At 38.8% G+C, this 23,035-nt stretch overlaps 1 protein-coding gene across 6 annotated transcripts in view; it reads right to left on the bottom strand.

Annotated features, from left to right (window-relative positions):
- Positions 1–23,035, bottom strand: part of LOC123767905 (protein abrupt) — a 119,053-nt gene that overhangs the window by 21,318 nt on the left and 74,700 nt on the right. Inside the window, exon 7 of one of the 6 annotated variants that reach the window (XM_069306654.1) lies at positions 15,022–15,139. The exons of 4 other annotated variants lie outside the window; for them this stretch is intronic. In XM_069306654.1, coding sequence (XP_069162755.1) covers positions 15,022–15,139 — 118 coding nt within the window. Of the gene's footprint in view, positions 1–3,260; positions 15,140–23,035 lie in introns of those variants that run through there. One more of the 6 variants, XM_045758007.2, reaches the window with a different exon arrangement.

Genomic DNA, 23,035 nt, shown 5'->3' with positions numbered 1-23,035 from the left:
TAGTATTTCACCATCCATGTATTTAACCCTTACACTTCTACAGCCTTGGCTGTAAATAGGGGTATAAGCTGGGGGCTGGGTGAAAATATATTTGAATTATGTGAATATTAATATTAAATGTTAAACAAATCACCTACTTACAAGTTTCAGCGTCGTGAAAGTTTCATCACAATATTTTCAGAAATGGATTTTAGACAATTTTTTGTAAAAAGGTTTTGTTGATAAGAACAGCTCCTATTACCTAGAACTGAGGGATAATGCAGTAATAAGGAGATGCAAGCACCTGTCTGATGCACAAAGAAGAAGAATAGTAGTTAGAAGTGCCCACAAAATGGATATGCAGTTGGTGCTTTTATAGCATTGCTGAGTAATATATAATACAGTAACACAAATAATAAGAAGTATGTTATTATGCTCTATTTTGTTATATATCATACAAATACACTGTCCAATGGTAATACCTGTTACTTTCACCAATGTCCACAATTTTTTTTTTTTCAGGGGAGATTTTTTTCTTCTTTGTTTATTATCTGATTTTGTTGTAACCTGTACATCCCGGAGAATGCATACCCTTTCATAACTATGTGAAGATAAAATTAAATTGGTCAACAAATAAATCAGTCATAACTGGCAGGACTTTGGACTGAATTTTTTTTGGCTGATCTGTTCACAGATTTTAAACTATTTTCCTTGTTTCTTTAGATTGCTTTGATGATTAGGGACCAGATTAGGGCTTTTTGACTTATATAAAGTATACCTTAAATATATCCCCTAAATCATTATAATTATCCCTATTTTTTGTTTTTTGGGGGGTTATTTTTCCTTGACTTCATTTCAACACATATTGACCTACAACTTTCACATATTTGAGTACGAATGCCAAACAATGTTTATTAAAACATATAAGTAAATTAAGAACTACTTTATACATTGTCGATAACTTCAACTTCAATTATCTGTAAAACTAGAGTTTCAACATTGAGTCAGGCCATGGCCATAGTAGTCTAGCAATTGTGAGAGGCAGGCGCACCCTGTCCTGTGTTGCCCAGGGGTTATGTAGACATTGATTCCATGTGTTTTGTGATCTTACTTTTTAGCACTCATTTAAAGTTTTTATGATGTGTGATGTTAGAGCCATGGTCTAGAGCCACGATCTATATAATTTTTTGCATCTGCTTTACTACCTCCTTTGTAAAGTGGCATGATCTCTGCTGTTTAATGCACATCAAGGATAACACCAGTATCTAGGCTCTATCTCCAAATAATTTTATGGCCTGTGATAGTGTTTTTTGTAATGCTTGATGGATATTGAATTCTAGGCACCCAAGCCTGGTGCACGGGCGTACTGTCTATGGCTACTTCGAAGTCCAGTGGGGTTTAGGGTAACATCTGATAGATGGTTCGATGGTGGTGTCACATTCATAAACAATCTGTTTGGATCATTACTCATCAATGTGTTCAGGGGTTCGCTGAAAACAATCATACTATAGCCTCGGTATTTCACTCATTTCTTTGTTGTTATCTGTGAAAGTTCAGTCACCCTATGGTCAGAGACCAGGCTGTGGGAATGTTAATCCTCAAAATCATCAACAGGTTGTCTCCTTACCTCTCCTGGATTTTATGTGATTTTTGCAACTTTAGCTCAATTGTTTCTACTTCTCTACATAGCCTTCTTTGTCATTCTTGGGATAGAGTGGAGCATTTGAGATGTTTTGCAATGTTTCTTGTTTTTTTTGCCTATAGAGGGAATGCCTTTCTTGTTTCAGTTTGCATCTTTTTATCTTTCTCCTTAATGGTATGTGACTTGCACTCATTTCTAGTGTTACTGTACCTAATTTTTCAAAGCACTGGTTAGTTTGCATTATCTAGATGTCTTTCCCAGCATATTTCTGCAAGGTCTTGGTTTATTTGTTCCCAGTTAATCCGTTTGCTATTAAAACAAGTTGTTGAATTCTCCTTCTCTTGGATGAGACTGGCATGAGACTGGCAAGTCTCATGCATGTTTGATCTACATTTAGGTTGTGATCTGAATAACATGTACTGAGTATTCATAATCATTATGTCCCTAATCAGTTCATCATTATAAAAATAAGATCTGGGGCATTTTCTTTTCTAGTTGGGTCTACTGTTTGCTGGCAATCTGCAATATGTCATTTGTGTGTGACTATTCATTTGCTGATTTCTGGGATTCTCTCTGGCACAACTGTATTTGTCACCTTTATTTCCATTTCAGGTGCCTTAAGTTAAAGTCACTAAGACAGATGTTTAGGGCAGGGTTTGTGAGGTTTTCTAAGCAGCATTCTATATTCGTAAGTTGGCTTGTCTCCTATTCTTTGGTCAGAAGAGTGACTCAACAAGCCACACCTGACTGCCCTCCAGGTCATAGGACCATACAATCCCCTCACCACAAATAAAAAAAAGGGGGGTGTCCCATGGAGAAGGAAGGGGTTAAGTTCACTAGTTAAACTGGCAAGGTGGTATGTAGACATAGTGAACTGCTGATGCTTAGGTAAAAATAACACCAAGAAAGACTTGTCTCAAAAGACAAATGTTGGCAAAATGAGTAAAAAATAAAATACCTGTACAAGGTTTATTATTTCAAGAATCCACAAACTACATTGGGAAAAATATATCACAGTTTAGTGTAAATGAGTGGCAGGATGTGCCACAAAACTAAAATGACTGCTGCAAGTCTCTACAATTCCTGCTGTTTATACAAATATATGGAGAATTTATTGTAAGAGGTGTCACGTAAATTCAGCCAATTGCACTGCACTTAGTTGTACAGTATATTGTTGTATATATGGATCCCAGTTGGAGCAAAGATGGTTTGGCATGTTTCCTTTCATTTAATTTCTCTGTTCAGTTAGCAGTAAATAGGTACTCGGAATTAGACAACTGTTGTGGTTAGCATCGTAGCGAAGGTCATCAGTAACTGACCTAGGGGGAACCTCAGTAACAGGCTACCTGACCCCAACTACAGGAAACCATAAGTTGAGCCATTAATGACTGTCTTCCCATTTTCATAGGGTGGGAGGCACCATCCTGGACAAAATAGGGGAGTAACATAGGAAAGATAGTTAAAGATACTCAACACGACACCCATCTATTCATTATTAATGAACAAAGCAATTATTTTTTGCCTGAGGCACCTAGAATTTAATAATGTATGATACTAAGACTAAATAAATTATTTTCATTTTCTTAAGGTTTAATATTTCATATTTTGTACAAATTATTAGGTTATGACAAAAACTACATTAAAATTAAATTTACATTTATTGAAAGTCACATCAATATGAAAAATGATTGACACAGTACCTTTAAATTTATAACAGTTGTTATGTAAAAATCTGCAATGATTATGACTAGACAAATACAAATAATTGGTAATGTTTAACTCATATATATGACATGATTTTGTACATGTTAATAACAATAATATTTGTGACAGAGCATCTACACTCCTCAGATTGTTATGACCCCATATTACAGAAGGTTTTGATGCCCCATGATAGGTCTCACCTGAGCAACAGTTATGTATTTCTGTAATTATTGCCCTTATCAACACAATTTGATAGCATGCTGCATTCCATTCCTAGTAACAAAGGTATTTTGATAACATTTTTATCACACAGAACTGGTTATTACCGGGCAATAAACTTTGTCATTTATCTAACCTTCCACACGATCATTATTACAGTGTATAAAATTTTTAATAACATTTAACATGCTTTTTCCAATACTGGTAAAGATTGGGCTCTGCTGAATTGAGCTAGAGTATATCCCTGGTCAGAGACCTGGGCTGCAGTGACACTGATCTCCGGAACCAACATGGGGAAAACAAGAGATAACACGGTATGTATGTACAGTATATGTAACCTGTATACAGTATATGTGTGTAACAACCTAAGTGTAATGACAGGATGAGAGTTACACTCATGGTGTCCTGTCTTTCCAGCATTCTTTTGTCATATGATGCTTTGAAACCACTGATGGTTTTGGTCTCCCTCTCCACCTCACTTAGCCTTTTCCAACTGTCTACCTCTCTGTTTGGGGGGGGGGGGGGGGGGGGAGTTACCGTTGTTTCACTATCTTGAGGTTATCTTGAGATGATTTTGGGGCTTAGTGTCCCCACGGCCCAGTCCTCAACCAGGCCTCCACCCCCAGGAAGCAACCCGTGACAGCTGACTAACTCCCAGGTACCTATTTACTGTTAGGTAACAGGAGCACCAGGGTGAAAGAAACTCTGCCCATTGTCTCTCGCCGGCGCCCGGGATTGAACCAGGGACCACAGGGATCACGCGTCCAGGGTTCTGTCAGCTCAGCCACCGGCCACCACTAGCTTGAATCTATAACTTCCTATTTTTGAGAATGCTAGTTTCAGGAATTCCTTTTTGTCAATTTGATCGATTCTTATTACGTATTATTTTGTGATCATATCGCCTCTTTTTCTTCTATCTTCAAGCATTGGTATATTTAACGGCTCTACCCTCTCTTTGAAACTCTTGTTTTTCAATTTCAGAAGCCATTTTGTAGCATGCCTTTGCACCTTTTCCAGTTTATTGATGAGCTTCTTGAAATATGGGCACTGTACAATTGCTACTTATTCCAATTTGTCTCACAAAGACCATTAACAAATAAATATTTTGTCACCCATGTATCGAAAAGTGAATCTGAAATTGGAAACTGTAGCATGTGTTCCTCCCACAACATTCTTCATGTGGTCCTCAGGTGACAGTTTTCTATCTAGGACCATTCCTAGATCACTTTCTTTATCAGTTCTTGAGAGCTTTTTCACATACTTTTTATGTTGTGAATGGCCTAGTTCTCCTATTCCACATTCCATAATGTGACATTTATTCCATTAAATTCCACCAGCCAAATGTTGCTTCACTTATTTTGTCCAGAGATTCAGTGCAAAATTGTTAATTTAGCTCGCACAGCTGGTTTTAAAGAAGCTTCACTTGACAAACTCAGAGCTGCCTTAACTGATAACAATCCTGACTGAGACTGTAGCTGAGACTGAGACTAGAATTCTGGTTCATAAGCAAGAATTTACAATCGAGTGTTGACTGTAACTGGAGAAAATTATACGCAGAAGAAAGAAGCAGTTCAGCAGACATTAAATGTTCTTCATAAGGATCAGCAGGTGAAACAAGACAACTATGATGAGGATCAAGAAGATGAAAAGGGCAAGGGAGATGATCATATAGAAGAATGATGATGATGATGATGATGACGATCATGAACAGAAAGACGAAGAGGAGATTACATGTGATTCATATAACCCCGAGCCCATGTTTGAATCAGGTGAATAAACACCCACAACAACCACACCACTCACCAGGGAAACAATAATTTATGTAAATTTTTATATCTGGTATTTGGTATACGAATATATCTGGTGTTTAGTATACGAATATATCTGGTACAGTATCTGGTATATGAATATATCTGGTATACGAATATACTGTATCTGGTATTTAGTATACGAATATATCTGGTATCTGGTATTCGAATATACCTGGTATCTGGTATATGAATATATCTGCTATCTGGTATACGAATATATCTGGTATCTGATATACAAATATATCTGGTATTTAGTATACGAATACAGTATATCTGGTATTTAGTATACGAATATATGTAGTATCTGGTATACAACTATATCTGGTATCTGAATATATCTGGTATCTGAATATATCAGGTATCTGGTATACGAATATATCTGGTATCCGGAATACGAATATCTGGCATCTGGCAAACAAATATATTTGTGTACCAATGATCTACACTTTCTTTGATACAAATAACATTATTGACAGCCTGTTTTATCATTGCACTTGAATAACCATACTAAAACATTAGAAATGCTGAGAAAATTTTATATAATTAATGTGAGCAGTTATAATTTCACAAAAGACATGCAGACCTCGGCTGAACTCTGACCACATGTTATGAGATTACCGTACCCACCAGAATGGTTTAATGGTTCATAATTGTGCATCAAGATGTACATACAGTAGTTATATATACTGTACCTGGATTGAACCTGGATGGGGTTCTGGGAGTTCATCTACTCCCAAAGTGTGTATACAATATGACAACACCAAAAACAGAATGTTTTATCGTTGTAAGCAAATAATATAGTGTGCATCTTAGTGAAATTAATATATTTAAGCATTCTGATGTTCCATACATTTAATTATATAAATTTCTCAAAAGACACACTATATAATAATATTACTGAAACAAAAACAGAGGAAACTAAATAGAGATAGTGGAATATGTAAAAAATATCTGCATGGCAACTCCTGCCTTATGGCTGGCTCATGGTGACCACCTTGGGGCAATTTCTCTATGAATGCTCCTGAATCGTAATTACCTAAGTGTAGTTACAGGGTGAGAGCTACGCTCGTGGTGTCCCATCTTCCCAGCACTCTTTGCCATATAACGTTTTGAAACTACTGACAGTCTTGGCCTCCACCACCACCTCACCTAACTTGTTCCAACCGTCTACCACAGTTTGCGAAAGTGAATTTTCTCACATTTCTTCGGCATCTGTGTTTAGCTAGTTTAAATCTATGACCTCTTGTTCTTGAAGTTCCAGGTCTCAGGAAATCTTCCCGATCGATTTTTTCAATTCCTGTTACTATTTTGTACATAGTGATCATATCACCACTATTTCTTCTGTCTTCTAATTTTGGCATATTTAATGCCTCTAACCTCTCGTCATAGTTCTTGCCTTTCAGTTCTGGGAGCCACTTAGTAGCATGTCTTTGCACCTTTTCCAGTTTGTTGATGAGCTTCTTAAGATATGGGCACCACACAACAGCTGCATATTCTAGCTTTGGCCTAACAAAAGTCATGAACAATTTCTTTAGTATATTGCCATCCATGTACTTAAAAGCAATTCTGAAGTTAGAAAAGCGTGGCATAGGCTCCTCGCACAATATTCTTTATGCGGTCCTCAGGTGATAGTTTTCTATCTAGAACCACCCCTAGATCTCTTTCTTTATCAGAATTCTTTAAAGATTTCTCACATAATATATAGGTTGTGTGGGGTCTATGTTCTCCTATTCCACATTCCATAACATGGCATTTATTAACATTAAATTCCATTTGCCAAGTGGTGCTCCATATACTTATTTTGTCCAGGTCATCTTGAAGGGCATGCCAATCATCTAAATTTCTTATCCTTCCTGTTATCTTAGCATCATCAGCAAATATGTTCATATAATTCTGTATACCAACTGGTAGATCATTTATGTAGATAATAAACATCATTGGTGCAAGAACTGAACCCTGTGGTACTCCACTTGTGACATTTCTCCAGTCTGATACATTGCCTCTGATTACTGCCCTCATTTTTCTATCAGTCAGAAAATTTTTCATCCATGTTAGAAGCTTACCTGTCACCCCTCCAATATTTTCCAGTTTCCAGAACAACCTTTTCTGTGGAACTCTGTCAAAAGCCTTTTTTAGGTCCAGATAGATGCAGTCAACCCAACCATCTCTTTCCTGTAATATCTATGTGGCTCGATCATAGAAACGGAGTAAATTCGATACACAGGATTTTCCAGATAGAAAACCATACTGTCTGTCTGATATATCATTTCTCTCCAGGTGTTCTACCCATTTAGTTTTGATTAGCTTTTCCAATACTTTCACTATTACACTTAATGATACAGGTCTATAATTGAGGGGGTCTTCCCCGCTGCCACTTTTGTAGATTGGAACTATGTTAGCCTGTTTCCACACGTCTGCTACGATTCCTGTACACAGGGATGCCTGAAAGATCAGGTGAAGTGGAATGCTGAGCTCAGATGCACATTCTCTCAGAACCCATGGTGAAACTCCATCTGGACCAACTGCTTTATTCTTACTTAGCTCCTTTAGCATATTTTCCACTTCATCTCTAGACACCTCTATGTGCTCTATGTTGTTCTGTGGAATTCTTATTGAGTCTGGTTCTCTGAAGATCTCATTTTGTACAAACACACTTTGGAACTTTTCGTTTAATGTTTCACACATTTCCTTTTCATTTTCAGTGTATCTGTCCCCCATTTTCAACCTCTGAATATTATTCTTTACCTGCAGCTTATTTTGAATGAATTTATAGAAAAGGCCTGGATCTGATTTACATTTGTCTGCTATACCATTCTCAAAGTTCCTCTCTGCCTCTCTCCTTACTGACGTGTAGTTATTTCTTGCATCTTTGTATCGCTGGTATGTTTGGGGTTTGGCCTCTTTCTATAATGATTCCATGCTTGTGTCTTTTGATCTCTGGCCTTCTCGCAATTTCTGTTGAACCAACCCTGTTTCCTAGGTCTGCATGTCTGTCTTGGTATGAGTGTTTGTGTGCCGTCATCATATATCGTGACATCATCGAGACTTTCAAGCTTCATCATGGCCAATGTCGCATACAATTTTAATATTTTTTCCATGACCATTTTAACAATATTAGAAGGGAAAAAAAGGTTTGGAATCCTTTTCTTGTGCACCAGGGGGGTTGTCAGCTATTAACAGGTGTGCAGTGCAGGAATAATGCAGAAGACCACAAGGTTCATACCCTCTTCGTGACTGTCATGCATTTTTTGGATTATCATTGAGCTGTTTGCTGGCAAGTTCCGTGAGGGGTGTGGATTTACTTACTTCGGTTCCAATTATGAAGACCTTGTTCCCTCCAGTTCTGCTACAGCAGTCTTGCCCAAGGTGCTCGCCCCTCTCTTTTGATAAGATGTTGGGGGGCATTTTACTTGGTCCATCTCACATGGCAACAGGTTCTGCTGGCCTAGGTCTTAGATTTGGCCTAGTCCTCAAGTCTTTGGTCTACCTCCCCTTTCTCGCTTCATTTCTTTCTGGAGGATGTTGATGCTAAAGTTCTTTTGACTGCTGTGATGATGTCATCCCATTTGCCATATATTTTTCCATTGGGGTTTTGCTCCCTCACCTGCTGAGGGGAGTCAGGTATACCTGTCATATACAGTACCTGTCAGTGATTCCGAGGACAAACATTCTTAAAGCCCGGTCTCTGACCAGGCCTCCTGGTCGTTCATCTGGTCCCAGGTAGGCTAAACAGAACTTATGTGACTGATGTGACCACCACCAAGATTGCGGGTTCCCTCTAGCAACATGTATACACCCATTGGGCACAATATAAAAGTGTAACTTTGAATTAACTTCACATTTAGATATTATACCCACATGTAATCATAAATATCCACTGAATTACATGTAAAGTGGCTACAATTTGGAAATAATAAACATGATACACATTGATACAGCATAAGAAAGTTGTACATGAAATGAACAGCTAGCAATTAAATTTTTTCTACAAGCAATTCTAGAATGTATGAGTATGTATGTATATGTATGTATGAGTGTGTATGTATGAGTGGAAGAGAAGTTTAGAGAAATGAAATGTGTTTTTATTACTGTAAATGAGAGCGATTAAGAAGGCAACCTCAATGCCGGCATAAATTAAGACATGAAAAGGGTGCCGTAATGAATACAGGTCACGGTGATGAGTATAGACTGGAATATTGAGCAGTGAATGTAATGAGTGTGGAATGTAATGAGTGTGGAATGTTGTGGTGTGCTTGTCATGGAGGTAGCAGTAAAGTTATGTGGATGTACAGTATAGTGTAAGAGGGTTATTTCATACCTAATTTTCTTCCCTCAGTTAAGTAGCTATGCAGAGTGTGTGTAAATACCATTTCCATGAGGCTTAGTATCTTGTGATAACTTAGAATTCAAAACAGTACAGTATTGCTCACCTCTGTCATGAATAAGATAAAAATGCCTGTTTTATAAATGGAGGCACCACCACATAAGATGAACTCTTGTCGATACTGACACTCCTAGCAATCCCTGGGTAGGATAACCAGGGCTGGCTGTAAAGTCTAGGCCAACATGTAGGAATCTGGTTACAGTGCTAAGTAATTATGAAAAGAAGGCACTAAGCTGCAGACTTTGTAGCGCCATCAGTGTCAATGGATATTCAAAAGGTGCTAAATATAACTTAGGATGCCAATATGACAACAAAACCACATAAGACAAGTGTTTTTGAAGGTATCGGATTCACCAGGAATTCTATCGAGGGACATCATTAATGCAAGACATATGATCCTCTAGGATGCCAGTTTCAACATACAAAGTACTGCATGGGTAGGGGATGAACGAGACACCAGTTTTAAGGCCCAACCCAGTTTATGTTTTAGAGCATCAAGATGATGAAGGATCAAAGGAGAGGCAGAGGAGTAGGCAGGACAGCCACAATCAAGTTTACACAGCATGAGAGAAGAGTGCAAATAGAGGGAGTGTGTGTAGCAGTGTCCCAGGTGACAATGGGGAGGACGAAGAATGATCTGCTTCTGAGCAAACCTCATAGCATAAAAAGTAGATGTGGAGAACCTGAAGCCAGAATTGAATTGGTGGCCCAGGACAACACTGCATCAATTCACAAGTTGGAGTGAGATCATCAACATAAAAGGCCAAAAAAAAAAATGCTAGAGGGGAGGAAGGAAGACCATTAGGGCAACCAGGAAAAAGTGTACAGAACACTACCTTGGGGAACACCTTCATATTGTTGAAAAGTCAGAGAAAGTGGTACCAAGTCTCTCTTTAAAGAAATGTTGAGAGAGAGGAAACTTTGTAGGAAGATTGGGAGATAGCCATGAAGGTCAAAAGAATGTAGTTGGAATAAAATATTGTATCTCCAGGTAGTGTCATAAGCCTTTTCCAGGTCAAAATGTACGTGTACACTAAAATATCAGTTGTGCTGTGACACTTTCAAACGCCAAATTGAGAGGAGGAAGAGAAGAAGGGGAGCCGGTCGGCCGAGTGGACAGCACACTGGACTTGTGATCCTGTGGTCCTGGGTTCAATCCCAGGCACTGGCAAGAAACAATGGGCAGAGTTTCTTTCACCCTATGCCCCTGTTACCTAGCAGTAAAATAGGTACCTGGGTGTTAGTCAGCTGTCACGGGCTGCTTCCTGGGGGCGGAGGCCTGGTCGAGGACCGGGCTGAGGGGACACTAAAAAGCCCCGAAATCATCTCAAGATAACCTCAAGATAAGAAGAGTTGGTGATATTTTCAAAAAGTTTGTGGATGCAACTCGTCAGGGCAATGGGACGAAAATTCTGCTAGAAAATCCCTTGAGTACCAGGTTTCCGAATAGGAAGAACAACCGCTTCAAGCCAGTCTTCAAGGACTGATGATGCCTCCCAAATACTGTATGGTTATACTGTATCCAGTAAATACTGAAAATTTAGGTCAGAAAGCTGAAAAGAGTACTATATAAATATTTTTGTGCGGTGGTGAGCTCTTGGCCTACCTTGTGGTGCGCGCCAGGTCTACAGTATAGAAAAGTGACTTATATGTTTTTATATGCATACTGTATATGCCTTTAGAGCATTCTATTGCAAACAATTTGATACTGAACTGAACAACATAGCACAAAAATTTAGGTCATAAAGCTAAAAAAGTATAAACATTTGTGGTGGTGGTGGTGGTGAGTTCATGCGCACAGCTTGGGCTACCTTGAGGTGTGCGGCGGGTCGCCTGCCGCCCGGTAACGAACGTGTTAATAAGGCGTCATAAAAAAGGATGACAACTTGAAGGAGGCAGAATTGATAAGTTGGAAAGAGTAGTGTAGAAGGAGGAAACAATTCCAGTTTGCCTTATCAAACTGCCACCAAGAGAATGAGAAAGGAGGCTGAAAAGAAAAAAGGGTTACAAGGATGGGGAAATGGTCATCGTTATAGAGGTCATTGATGACCTCCCACATTATATCTATTTAAATGGAAGAGGAGCACAGAAAAAGATACACAAGTCAACTCTCAGGAATTTAGTAGACAATGGTGAAGAGAGGATGAAAGGTTCTAAAAGATGGCCTCAGGTATTTGTTAGAACATCGCCCCAGAGGGCATGCCAACATTTAAAATCACCTAAAAGTACAGACTCTGGTAACAAGTCCAAGATCAGGAAGAGAAAGATGAATATGCTGGTGGTGGGGGAGGGAAGGTTGAGTTAAATGGAACAGTGTACCATTTGCTTATAAAGACACGAGTGGTAGAGGAATAAATGAATGACTGAAAAAGCAGACACACAAAGGTAACATCATTCTGAATCAAGAGAGCAGTAGAGTTAAGAGGACATAGCAAATGCTAGAGGGAATGAAAGAAAGGAATAATGGTGAAAGTGACCAGGACGAATGCCAAGCATCAGCTCAGATGCTTGACGTTCCCCAAGAATCAGAGGGGAAATGAGAAGAAAGATGAAGTCAAACAGTGAAGGAAATAGTAGAAAAAGAAGAGGGAGGCCTAAATATGTGCCCAACTTAAAATAATCCTCAAATGAACATTGTTCAACTAGTGTTAAAAGAACTTTATTCCTATCCCAAGAATCAATAAGCAGATCTATTAACTTAGTTCCAACACTGACAAAATTTAAACATCAACAATTGCCATGTGTCATCCAAGAACTCTATGTTCCAGGTCTCTTTCAATTCATAACAGTTGATTGAAGATAAGAGCAGTAGTGAAACTGCAAATATGCAATATCAAGCACCATCCTACTGCCATGAACGGAGCCAAGCCACTTTGTATCATGACTGTTTTCTGTGAGCCTCGTTACTGTGCCACACCTTTTCTCAAATCACTCCAAGAAGTTTTCTTTCTTGCCTTCAGTCCAGCAGCTGCCTTAAGCCATTAACCCACCAAAATCACTGACATCTGTATCATTATCAAAAGCTACACCCTGATGTAACTGCACAATGCTTGTTTATATGAAGTAATGGTGACCAGTATATTTTGAGTGTGTGTGTGTAACATTCCCTAATACCATTTACTGTATACACAATACTTTTACTTCTTGAAGTACTGAGCATTTGTTCACCAAGAATCCTTGTGAGGTGGCCTATTGATCCCCAACTGTAATTTGGGTTTTCCCATCAAGATAGTAGCCCTGGAGTTATAGAGAATGTTGGCTTGTTGGTGTTAGTACCCAATTATTCTAACTTTCACTTAATAGTGAGTGAAATGTATGAGTACATTTTAATGCCCACAAGTGAAGCATCAGGCTCAACAGTTAGTACAGTACAGTAATTATTATTATATAATTGATTATATATAATTGGTGTTTAGCAGCTCTGTCAAGATGAGTATGTCTGTGAGTCTGTGATGTACAAACTGACCCCACCCTGTAGCCTGTGTCCTATCATATCTGAAAAAAAAAAAAAAAAATAATTCTGGTATTCATATCTCATTGTCGTAACAATCCTTTGTGTGAGGGTTTCAGGTAAAGCTGTAAACATTGCATTTGCTTCAGTTATAAAGTGGATTTTGTTTTGCATGCTTTGAAACCTTGTATGCTGGTAAATAGAAAAGATGTTATCATATTTGGGTATGTTACATAGTATTAACATCTGTGGTTCTGGTAGGTTATTTTGCAGTGGTTCCAGGCTTCAAGGTCCTGGTGGCCCGGTCTCTGACCAGGCCTCCCTGTGTGCCATACTGTCCGTGTCTTGTCTAGCATTTGACTGAGTTGATGGTAGAGTTTTGACATTTCTTGTCATTCTTTTCCTCTTCCTCTTACTAAAAAATCTCCTTGGTATGTATGGGTGTTGCTGTATTCATAATGGCATTCTTTTTATTTTATTCATTTGGTTCCTTTGATATGAAATGCTGGGCAATCTTTGTTAAAACATTCCTTCTTGTTTAGTAAATGTTTACACACTTTAGGATAATTCTGCAGTTTCCCCAATTGATAAACACCTCCAAAGGATACCTGATCAACCAGGCTGTGACTCATACGCCAGGCTGCGAGCAGCCGCGTCCAACAGCCTGGTTGACCAGTCCAGCAACCAGGAGGCCTGGTCATATTCACTAACATCTGGATTTAATTTAACTTCAAGAGCTATTTTTAATCCTTAATTTTCATACACTAGGCCTTTTCCTTTAGTTTCCCAGTGTTTCTAATCCTTGCACGATTCCTTATTTCGTCTCCAGAGCTATACCCTTGTTTCTCAAGATAATTAGCAAAATCATTCTGACATTAGTGTGAGAAATGAACACTGAGTGCCTTGTTCAATATATGTATAGCTCACAACCAAGTAGTTCACATTCAATTCTTGTGCAGGAGACATTTAGGCAAGTTTCCTTACACCTGATGCGATTGTTCACCTAGCAGTAAATTGGTACATTGGAGTTAAGAAACCATTAAGTATTGCATCCTGGGAGAGGGCAGCTGTTGGCTTAGGGGTACAATGGGGCTAAGAAGACTTCCAATCCCCAACAATGGGAACCATAATGATTGTAGTGTGCTGCCTCTACTACAACACTATAATTCCAAAACAGACCAGCATCATACTATCATTAGTCATTTAAGAAATTCTAACAAAACTAATGTGCAGCCCTGAGCTTGCCCCATAAGACTACCACCCACTTGGATTCCTGAGAAATTCAAGAAGACAACTGATGGCAACAGCTAGGCCAGTCAAACATTGGTTCAACACTATTGCTAATAAGCTGTGAACTGTGGGCATCAGGAACAGAGTAAGACATGACATGCATCTCACTCCTTGAGAGTTATGGTAAAATGGCCAACAGTATCTATCCTTGTGTACTCAACAAAGTTATAAAAAGCAGAGCATTATTCAAGAGCTCAAACTCATAATATAATTAACCTATTACTTAAACAATCTCTGGCCAATTTCATCAACTACAACCATTGTCTTAGGAATCTTACACACATAAAACATACTTTTTATGATTTTAATGAAGTTTCAGTGTTTGTGCAGCAATACTGTATATGCAAAGGTGCAGGTCTCTTGTCACGAATAGCAAATGCATTACTGGTAGGTAGTGACAACTGACAAAACAAATGTGCCCCTTAGATAATGATGCAAGTTGACACCTATGTCTGGCAGTGTCGTCTCTTGATATGCTCATTAAGATGAGACTTCTGTGAGGCACGGTACATACATTGTGGACAGGTGTATGGCTTCTCACCAGTGTGGGCTCTCACATGACGATTCAAGTCGCTGCGGTACATGAAGGCCCGCCGGCAGAATGGACACAAGTGTGCTGTCAGTGCTACAGCAGCAGCAGATGCACCTCTCAATAATTCCTACGGGAGGAAAGAGCCATTGTTACCACTAGCGACATAGCCATCTATATGGGATCCACACGAACTTTACTTGTAAATGTATGAACCGACAACTTTTTGCTCTTCATTAGTAATGAAGGATTGGTTTAGATTAAATATTAATTAGTCAAAAGCCTCTTCTACACTACCATCACATAGTTTGTGTACTAGTGATAGGGATCAACTTCAAATTTTTTTTCTAATTATATAAGTTAAAGATTTTCCCTTGAGTTATCAGCACACTTGGATTTAGATCATAATAATGTGTGTGTGTGTCAGGCCTCTGCTGTTCTTGCATGTTTTAAGAAAACATATTTTGAACCCAGGCGGCATTTCAGAGAGGTTTAATATCTAGTAGAAAACTAGCACATCAAGCTGATGTGACTAGACAACACAGTGATCTCTTGCCTTTAAGGAACAACAACAGTCCTCTTACACCTTTAAAATAAATTACTACCCACTTGATGTTTGCATATCAGGCACTGACTGCCTGATAAGCAAATCTAGTGGCCTTTCTACATAAATTTCAAATTTTTTATACTTCATTGAAAGACAGACCTAATGATTATTTTTTTCAGTAAATTTGACAATATTATTTCATACATCACAAAATAAGTGGTCTAGCATATTTGGCAAAATTTAACCTTTCCACTTTCCCAAAGAAAAAATGCTGTTTGTTATTGCATCTGCAATTGGTGCATTTCTATTTTGATACATGAGGGTAGAAACAATGTCTCTGTGTTCTCTTCGTGAATCTCTCCTTGCCCTTGGCTTCTTGACAACAAAAATTTTTACACAATAAAATATGTTGTTCTATTTTATTTGCCTCCACATTTTCAATCTTATTTTCCAAGTTAAGTTTCTCACAGCATTCAATCCCTTAATGCTAATAAGGTTTTGTTGAAGCATCACACTAAAGTGTTCTCACTGTACATACAGAACTTCTTTTATTTCAGATTTACAATTAAATGCTTTTGACTGTGGCTGATCAAGAGTGGCATCTTTAAATCTGCGTATTTTGGGATACCTGCTTGATATAACCTGCTTAACCAGAACCTCTGGGAGTTCTTCTACTCCCCAAGGCCAGGTTTGACTTGTTAGAGCTTGGTCCAACAGGCTCTTGCTTGGAGTGGCCCACATAGTCACCACAGCCTGGTTGGTCTGGTACTTCTTGAAGATGTCCACGGTTGTTCCGGCAATATTTCTTACACAGTACTGTACTTGCTGAGAGCATGTTGGATAACCGTGGACCTCTGATGTTTATACAGTGTTTTCCGATTGTGCCTATGGCACCCATGCTCTTCATTGGTTTGATTCTGCATTGTTTTCAATATCGTTCATTCCAGTATGTTGTTATTTTACTGTGTAGATTTGGGACCTGGCCCTCCAGTATTTTCCATGTGTATATTATTTGATATCTCTCTCTCACGTCTCCTTTCTAGTGAGTACATTTGGAGAGCATTGAGACGATCCCAATAATTTAGGTGCTTTATTGGGTCTATGTATGCCGTATATGTTTTCTGAATTCCCTCTATTTCAGCAATCTCTCCCGCTCTGAGGGGAGGAAGGGAGTATCGAGCAGTACTCAAGATGGACAGCACAAGTGATTTGGATAATACAACCATTGTGATGGTACTATTGTATACTTGGATTTGAAAATTATTACATCCCCCCCATATAAATGAATACAGGGAGATGTAATGATTACTGTATATGGTGCTGAAATGGAGGAGGACTAATACATAGAATATAATGAATGCCGGCAATGTAAAGGGTTTAGATTATTGTACAGAGTTCAGGCTGCTGTAAGAGGAATGGTGATCGGTAGTGTTCAATGGTGTTGTGGTAGTGCATCAGTGATGCTCTGGTCTGGTGAGGGTGGGGTGCTAGTGCTGTGGTAGTACTGAACTTATTTATCATGGACCAAGGTAAAGTGAGGTCTAGTTCTTATGTACTGCCGCCTCCTAACCTTGTCAACACAGTTTTTTTTTATCTCATAATGTTTCAGTTCTGTATCATATCCAGTTTTGAAATTGTGAACGGAGGTGACTAAGCTTCTTTCAGTTCATTCCACTTACTGACTATATCCATATTAAATAGGAATATTTCCTTACATTCCTTCAACTCATTTGCATTTCTTGTTTTACTGACATCATGTCCTATTTTCTCCCAATTAAAAGAGACTGCCATTGTACACCTGTTCTATTCCTCTCAGTATTTTGTATGAATGTCATAACATCAGACCTTTAGAGGTGTGTGATTGAATTCTCTTAACCAGACCTCATAATTTAAGTACTGTACTGGGTGCTAGTCTTGTTTCAAACCTCTGTACATTTTCAATATTATGTTTTTTTTCATGATGTGCAAAATCCATCACTGATAAATGTAGCATCTAAATCAAAATCTTGAATATACAATACATTATTATAGATATTACATATGTTAACTTGCGATGAGGCTTTGACTTACATTTTAAAATCTGTTCTTAGGTTTGCTAATTTCTTAAATGCTGATGATGTTATCCCAACTCTTGTGTACTTCTGGAAGGTTTTACATTACTGTAATTACCCAAGTGTAGTTACAGGATAAAAGCTACACTCGTGGCATTCCATCTTCCCAGTATTCTTTGTCACATGATGCTTTGAAACCACTGAAAATCACTGAATTATATGTTTAACAGATGTCTAACCCTGTCCATGGAGGACAGAAGAAAATGTATATACAGTATGCTGATTAGCATTGTAAATGTGTAGCCATGTTTGCATCATATTATTCTGGATGCCAATACAAGAGAGGAAAGACATTGAGATAAGCATTGTTAAAGGACCAGATTCAAAGGAGATTTTACGAAGGGATAAATGATCTAAAGAAACAGTGGGAAAGCAAGATTTCTGATCACCCTGAAAATCAGAACATTCATCAAGGAGGCAAGCATTCCCCCTATAGGTGAAGAAAACAAATGGCAGAACAACTCGAATGCCTCATCCACTCCAAAGAATGATAAGGGGCTATGTAGAGAAACAGAAATGATTGAGCCAAAGATCAAGAATCAAACAAAATCTAGGAGAAGCAAGGAGAGAAAAAGGCCATATGTGAAATAGAGAGGAATCCAAAATACTTTTCTCCAATGCAAAATCTAGAACAAAAACTACATCTAGCATTGAGCCCCTGGACAAGGAAGATAGAACTTTCCCAGATGACAAAGAAATGAGTGGCATACTGAGGATACAATATGATTCTGTTTTCAGTGAACCCCCGAACACACCGAAGATCAGCATTCCAAATGAATTCTTTGTGAAGAATTCATTTTGTATACCAACATTAAATCATATATCAGATGTCACCCTGACCTCACTGGACTTTTAAGTAGCCAACAACAGCATGAGCATGCACTCCAAAAGATATCTCGAGCACTGTTTATGTAGGACAGATGTAAATCTGCGTATTTATGTAGGTTAGATTTATGCAGGTTAGATTTTAGGTTAGGTTAGATTTTAAAAGTACTTCAGTCACCTTCTGTGACTGATTGTTCAATATATCACTGAACTATATGTTTAACAGATCTCTAACCCTGTCCATGGAGGACAGAAGAATACGTATATATGCTGGTTAGCATTATAAATGAGTGGCCACATCTGTGGTAGAGAGAAAAAGGCCCATATTCCTAGAGTTCCTTATTGCAAAAACCAACTATCACAGGCCCTAAGACTTATTTGGAGATGGAGCCTAGATACTGACATTATCCCTGATACACTATTTAAAACGGCTGCGATTGTGCCACTTCACTAAAGTGGTAATAAAACAGACACAACAAAATAAAGACCAATAACACTATTACCAATAAAAATCTGAAAGAATGCTAAGAAGATTACAAAACACACAATCACTGCATCTACATACTCCTAGACAACATGAGTTCATAACAGGGTACTCTGGCTTCTCACAATTGCTAGATCACTATGACATGGCCTTAGATGCCGTGGAAGACAAGCAAAATGCAGATGTAATGAACAGAACTCAGGAGTGTAATAGTCAACAAAGTAAAGTCTGGATCATCTACTGTGAAAAGATCTATTCCCCAGGGTACTATACATGCTCCAGTATTTTGTCTCATCCTCACATCAAACATAGACAAGAACACAAACTATAGTACTGTATCATCCTTTGCAGATGACACTAGGATTTTTATGAGAGTAGACAACATAGAGGACACAGCAAACCTCCAAACTGATGAAAAAAAAAAAAGAGCTTCCAATGAGCCACAGAAAATAACTATGTTTAATGAAGGTAAGTTCTAGCTTCTATCTTATGGAAAAAAATAAAATATCACAATGAGAACTACACAAAATTAAAATAGTAAAATCACATCATAGAACAAAAAAGCAACGTAAAATATTTGGTAGTAATCATGTTGGAAGACCTGGCTTTTACAGAACTCAAAGTAGCTGTCACAACTACAAGAAAAATTACTTAAATAATAAGGATCTTACAAATGAGATATGACAAACCAATGACGATACTTTTTAAAATATTAGTACAGAACTTTTAAGATATTGGTGCTCTCTATGGTGGAACATTATTGCACAATAACAGCCCCATTCAAAGCTGGAGAAATTGTCGACTTGAATAGTATAACATGCAAAGATCTTTTACTATCTGAATCCATTCAATAAAATACTGTACAGTATCTACATTACTGGCACCACTTAACATTTTTAAATCCACATTCTCAGGGGCACAGTTGAGAGGTACATACTTGAATATTTATGCTTGAAAAAAATTAAAGGGATCGGTTCCAACTCTGCATAGGTAAATAACTCCATATGAGACTAGAAGGTATGGCAGGAAGCAAAATAACCCAGTTGAAAAGCAGAGGGGCAACAGGTATGCCAAGAGACAATTCAATCAACATCAAGCGGCCCAAGAGTTTTCAATACTGTACTCTCCCTCTAACCATAAAGGGCACAACTAACTGACCCCTAACAGTGTTCAAAAAAGAACTTGATAAACACTACCAAAGAATACATGATCAACCGGGCTGTGATTCATATGGCAGGCTACAAGCAGCTGCATCTAACAACCTAGTTGACCAAACCATGAACCAGAAGGCCTGGTCAGAGACGAGGATGCAGGGGCATTGATCCTGAGAATGAACACAAGATAAATGTAAGGTACAGAGGGCCTTTTGTACTGACACCATGCTGGGGACATTGCTTTCAGGTTTTGTCTACAGCATTAGATGTGAATGACAAGCTGAAGCAGTGGTTCTACTTCTGAAAATGAACACGATGATGTACAGAGTTCGATCACTTTCGTTATGTAACAACTATCTTTTTCATTGCTAGAACCCCGATACATTTCACTATCCATATTTTGATGCAGTAAATGTAATCTTAAAATAGCTCTATTTGATTCCAAAATGAAGGGTGCATGTTACGTAACCATCTTACTAAAAATATAATTCATATATAGTACAGTACAGTACTTCACTTGCCCCTCTTCATTCTTTTCCAACCTCAACTCTACATAATGTATTTGATGTTTATTAAAGCCACTCAATGTTTACATAAACTGTACATCCTGTGCTCTAGTATGTTCCAAAGCTTCACTATACAGTATATCCTGTGTTTTATTATATTCAAAGTTCATATCTGTTAAGAGTGTCAACTTGACATCACTGTCAAGGACAATATCTACATCAGTGGTTCATCAACTGATCATAAAATTACTGGTTATTTTAATTCAAATTGTGAAATAAAACAATGGTAATACTCAGCAATTAATTTAGATTTAGACTGTAGTCCCCATGGCATAGTGGTAAAGCACTCTCCCCGTGCTTTTCAAGCGCTTTGGCCTGGGTTCGTATCCTGGCCAGGTAGGATTGACCGGGTGCCACTCTTTAATCACTGTTCACCCAGCAGTGAATGGGTACCTGGTTGTTAAACGATTTGGCGAGTCGTATTCCGGGGGGGGGGGGAAATTTGGATTAACCCGTAAACGGCGCAAAACATATATGTATGTAGGGAGGAACTGTCACGAAACTACGCACTACATATATGTATGTATGAGGGCCTCACAAATGATTTTAAATGCTCTGCGAGGGATAGGGGCAGCTATAGTACAGCCACGGCCAATAGTAACCAGACGCCATATTGGAAAAAAAATGCAACCTAAGCCCCCATTGTGGAGAAGCCTTAGTTACCCAGTAGAGACCATGGCGAGCGCACCATGTACCAGCGGCCAACCGCACTCAGCGCAATGTGCAACACAATCATTGACTGACAATGAAATTAATCAGGAATTATTCCAGGAGGGTGATGAATCTGATATTGACGACTCAAACATAGATCAGGACTACACACAGCCAAAAGATCCTTAAACGACCGGCAGTGAGAATGAACAAGTAGGTGCCACGAGGGTCTAGCCGCCTATCCCCTCACCCATACTCAACACCACTTCGCGCCCAACTACATAGTTCATGTGTTACTTTGCCAGATTATGAGGATTTGCTCGACGAGTCTGAGGAAGGCGAATCATTTTCTGGATTTAGTGATTTAGAATCAGAGAACAGTCAGTAGCATCTCGCCCACCCAAACGCTGTCGCATGGCACCACATGGAGCCAATGATGAACAAAGCTCCTCCTCCTCTTCAATGAATTTTCCCTCATCGTCCCTTCCCGCCCCTACTGTGTGTAGACGGGCTTCAGCTCCTGGTTCATGGATTCCTTGCCGTGGTATAGCTGTTGCCGGTCGGAAGACAGCAGGTGTATTTTTGTGGAGTGACGGGGAAGCTTTTATTCCAGAAATTCCCTCCTTTGATGCTAAAGATGTTGGAATTACTGCACAAGCCTTTTTCCTGATAATGGTGATGAAATGTGTGAAATGGACTTCTTTACTACATATTTTGATGACCCGCTCATGGAACATATTGTTCAGGAAACGAATAAATAAGCGGCTCATCTCATTGCTGAAGAATTATCAGATTTTTCACGAATGCAGTATTGGAAACATACAACTGTAGGTGAAATGTATGTGTTTTTAGCACTGTGTATGCTGATGAAACATTGTGTCAAACAGATTATTGGAACAAAGACCAGACTGTTCCAACACCATTGTTAGGCAAATATGTCTAGAGACGGATTTGTGATACTCCTCAGGTGTCTTCATTTTGCAAGTGATGAAGACCAGACACAGGATGATAGGCTTTGGAGTGTGAGGCACGTCCTGAATAAACTTGTTGGGAAGTTCAGAGATTTGTACGTACCAGCTCAGAAGCTGGTGATTGACGAATCCCTTGTGCTTTTCAAAGGATGTGTTGCCTTCAAGCAGTATATTCCCTCCAAATGCCACAGATTTGGATTGAAATTCTTTGTTCTCTGTGACTGTGAAACAGGAATTGTCTTACACACGATTCTGTATTCTGCTACCAATGTAGACATTCCTGCTAATGACCAACGTGGTTTCTCAGGAAGTGTGGTGAAGACACTGCTTGCACCATGGCTGAACATGGGCCACATATTATACACAGATAACTATTATACCAGTCCCTTGCTAGATAATAGAACTAGTGTGTGGCACAGTAAAGCCAAAACGAAGGGAAATGCCTGTGTTTGACACTGCTATGCAGCTAGGTGATCGCGAGCCAAGAAAAACTGGTGGAATGCATTCAGTGCGGTGGAAAGACAGGTGTGAAGTGCACAGGTTGACCACCATTCACACTGGTACAATGGTGGACAGTGACAAGGTGAACAGAAGCACCAAACAAATAATACATAAACCAGATTGTGTTTTGAACTACAACATAAACATGCGTTTGGTGGATAAATGTGATATGATGGCAGGGGCAGTCGCATGTGTACTGAAAACAGTAAAATGTTT

The sequence above is a fragment of the Procambarus clarkii genome, chromosome 58 (genome assembly GCF_040958095.1).
Source record: "Procambarus clarkii isolate CNS0578487 chromosome 58, FALCON_Pclarkii_2.0, whole genome shotgun sequence".
Lineage (NCBI taxonomy): Eukaryota > Metazoa > Arthropoda > Malacostraca > Decapoda > Cambaridae > Procambarus > Procambarus clarkii.
Note: the sequence above shows the minus strand (reverse complement) of the source record. Positions and strands in the feature narration are given on the sequence as shown.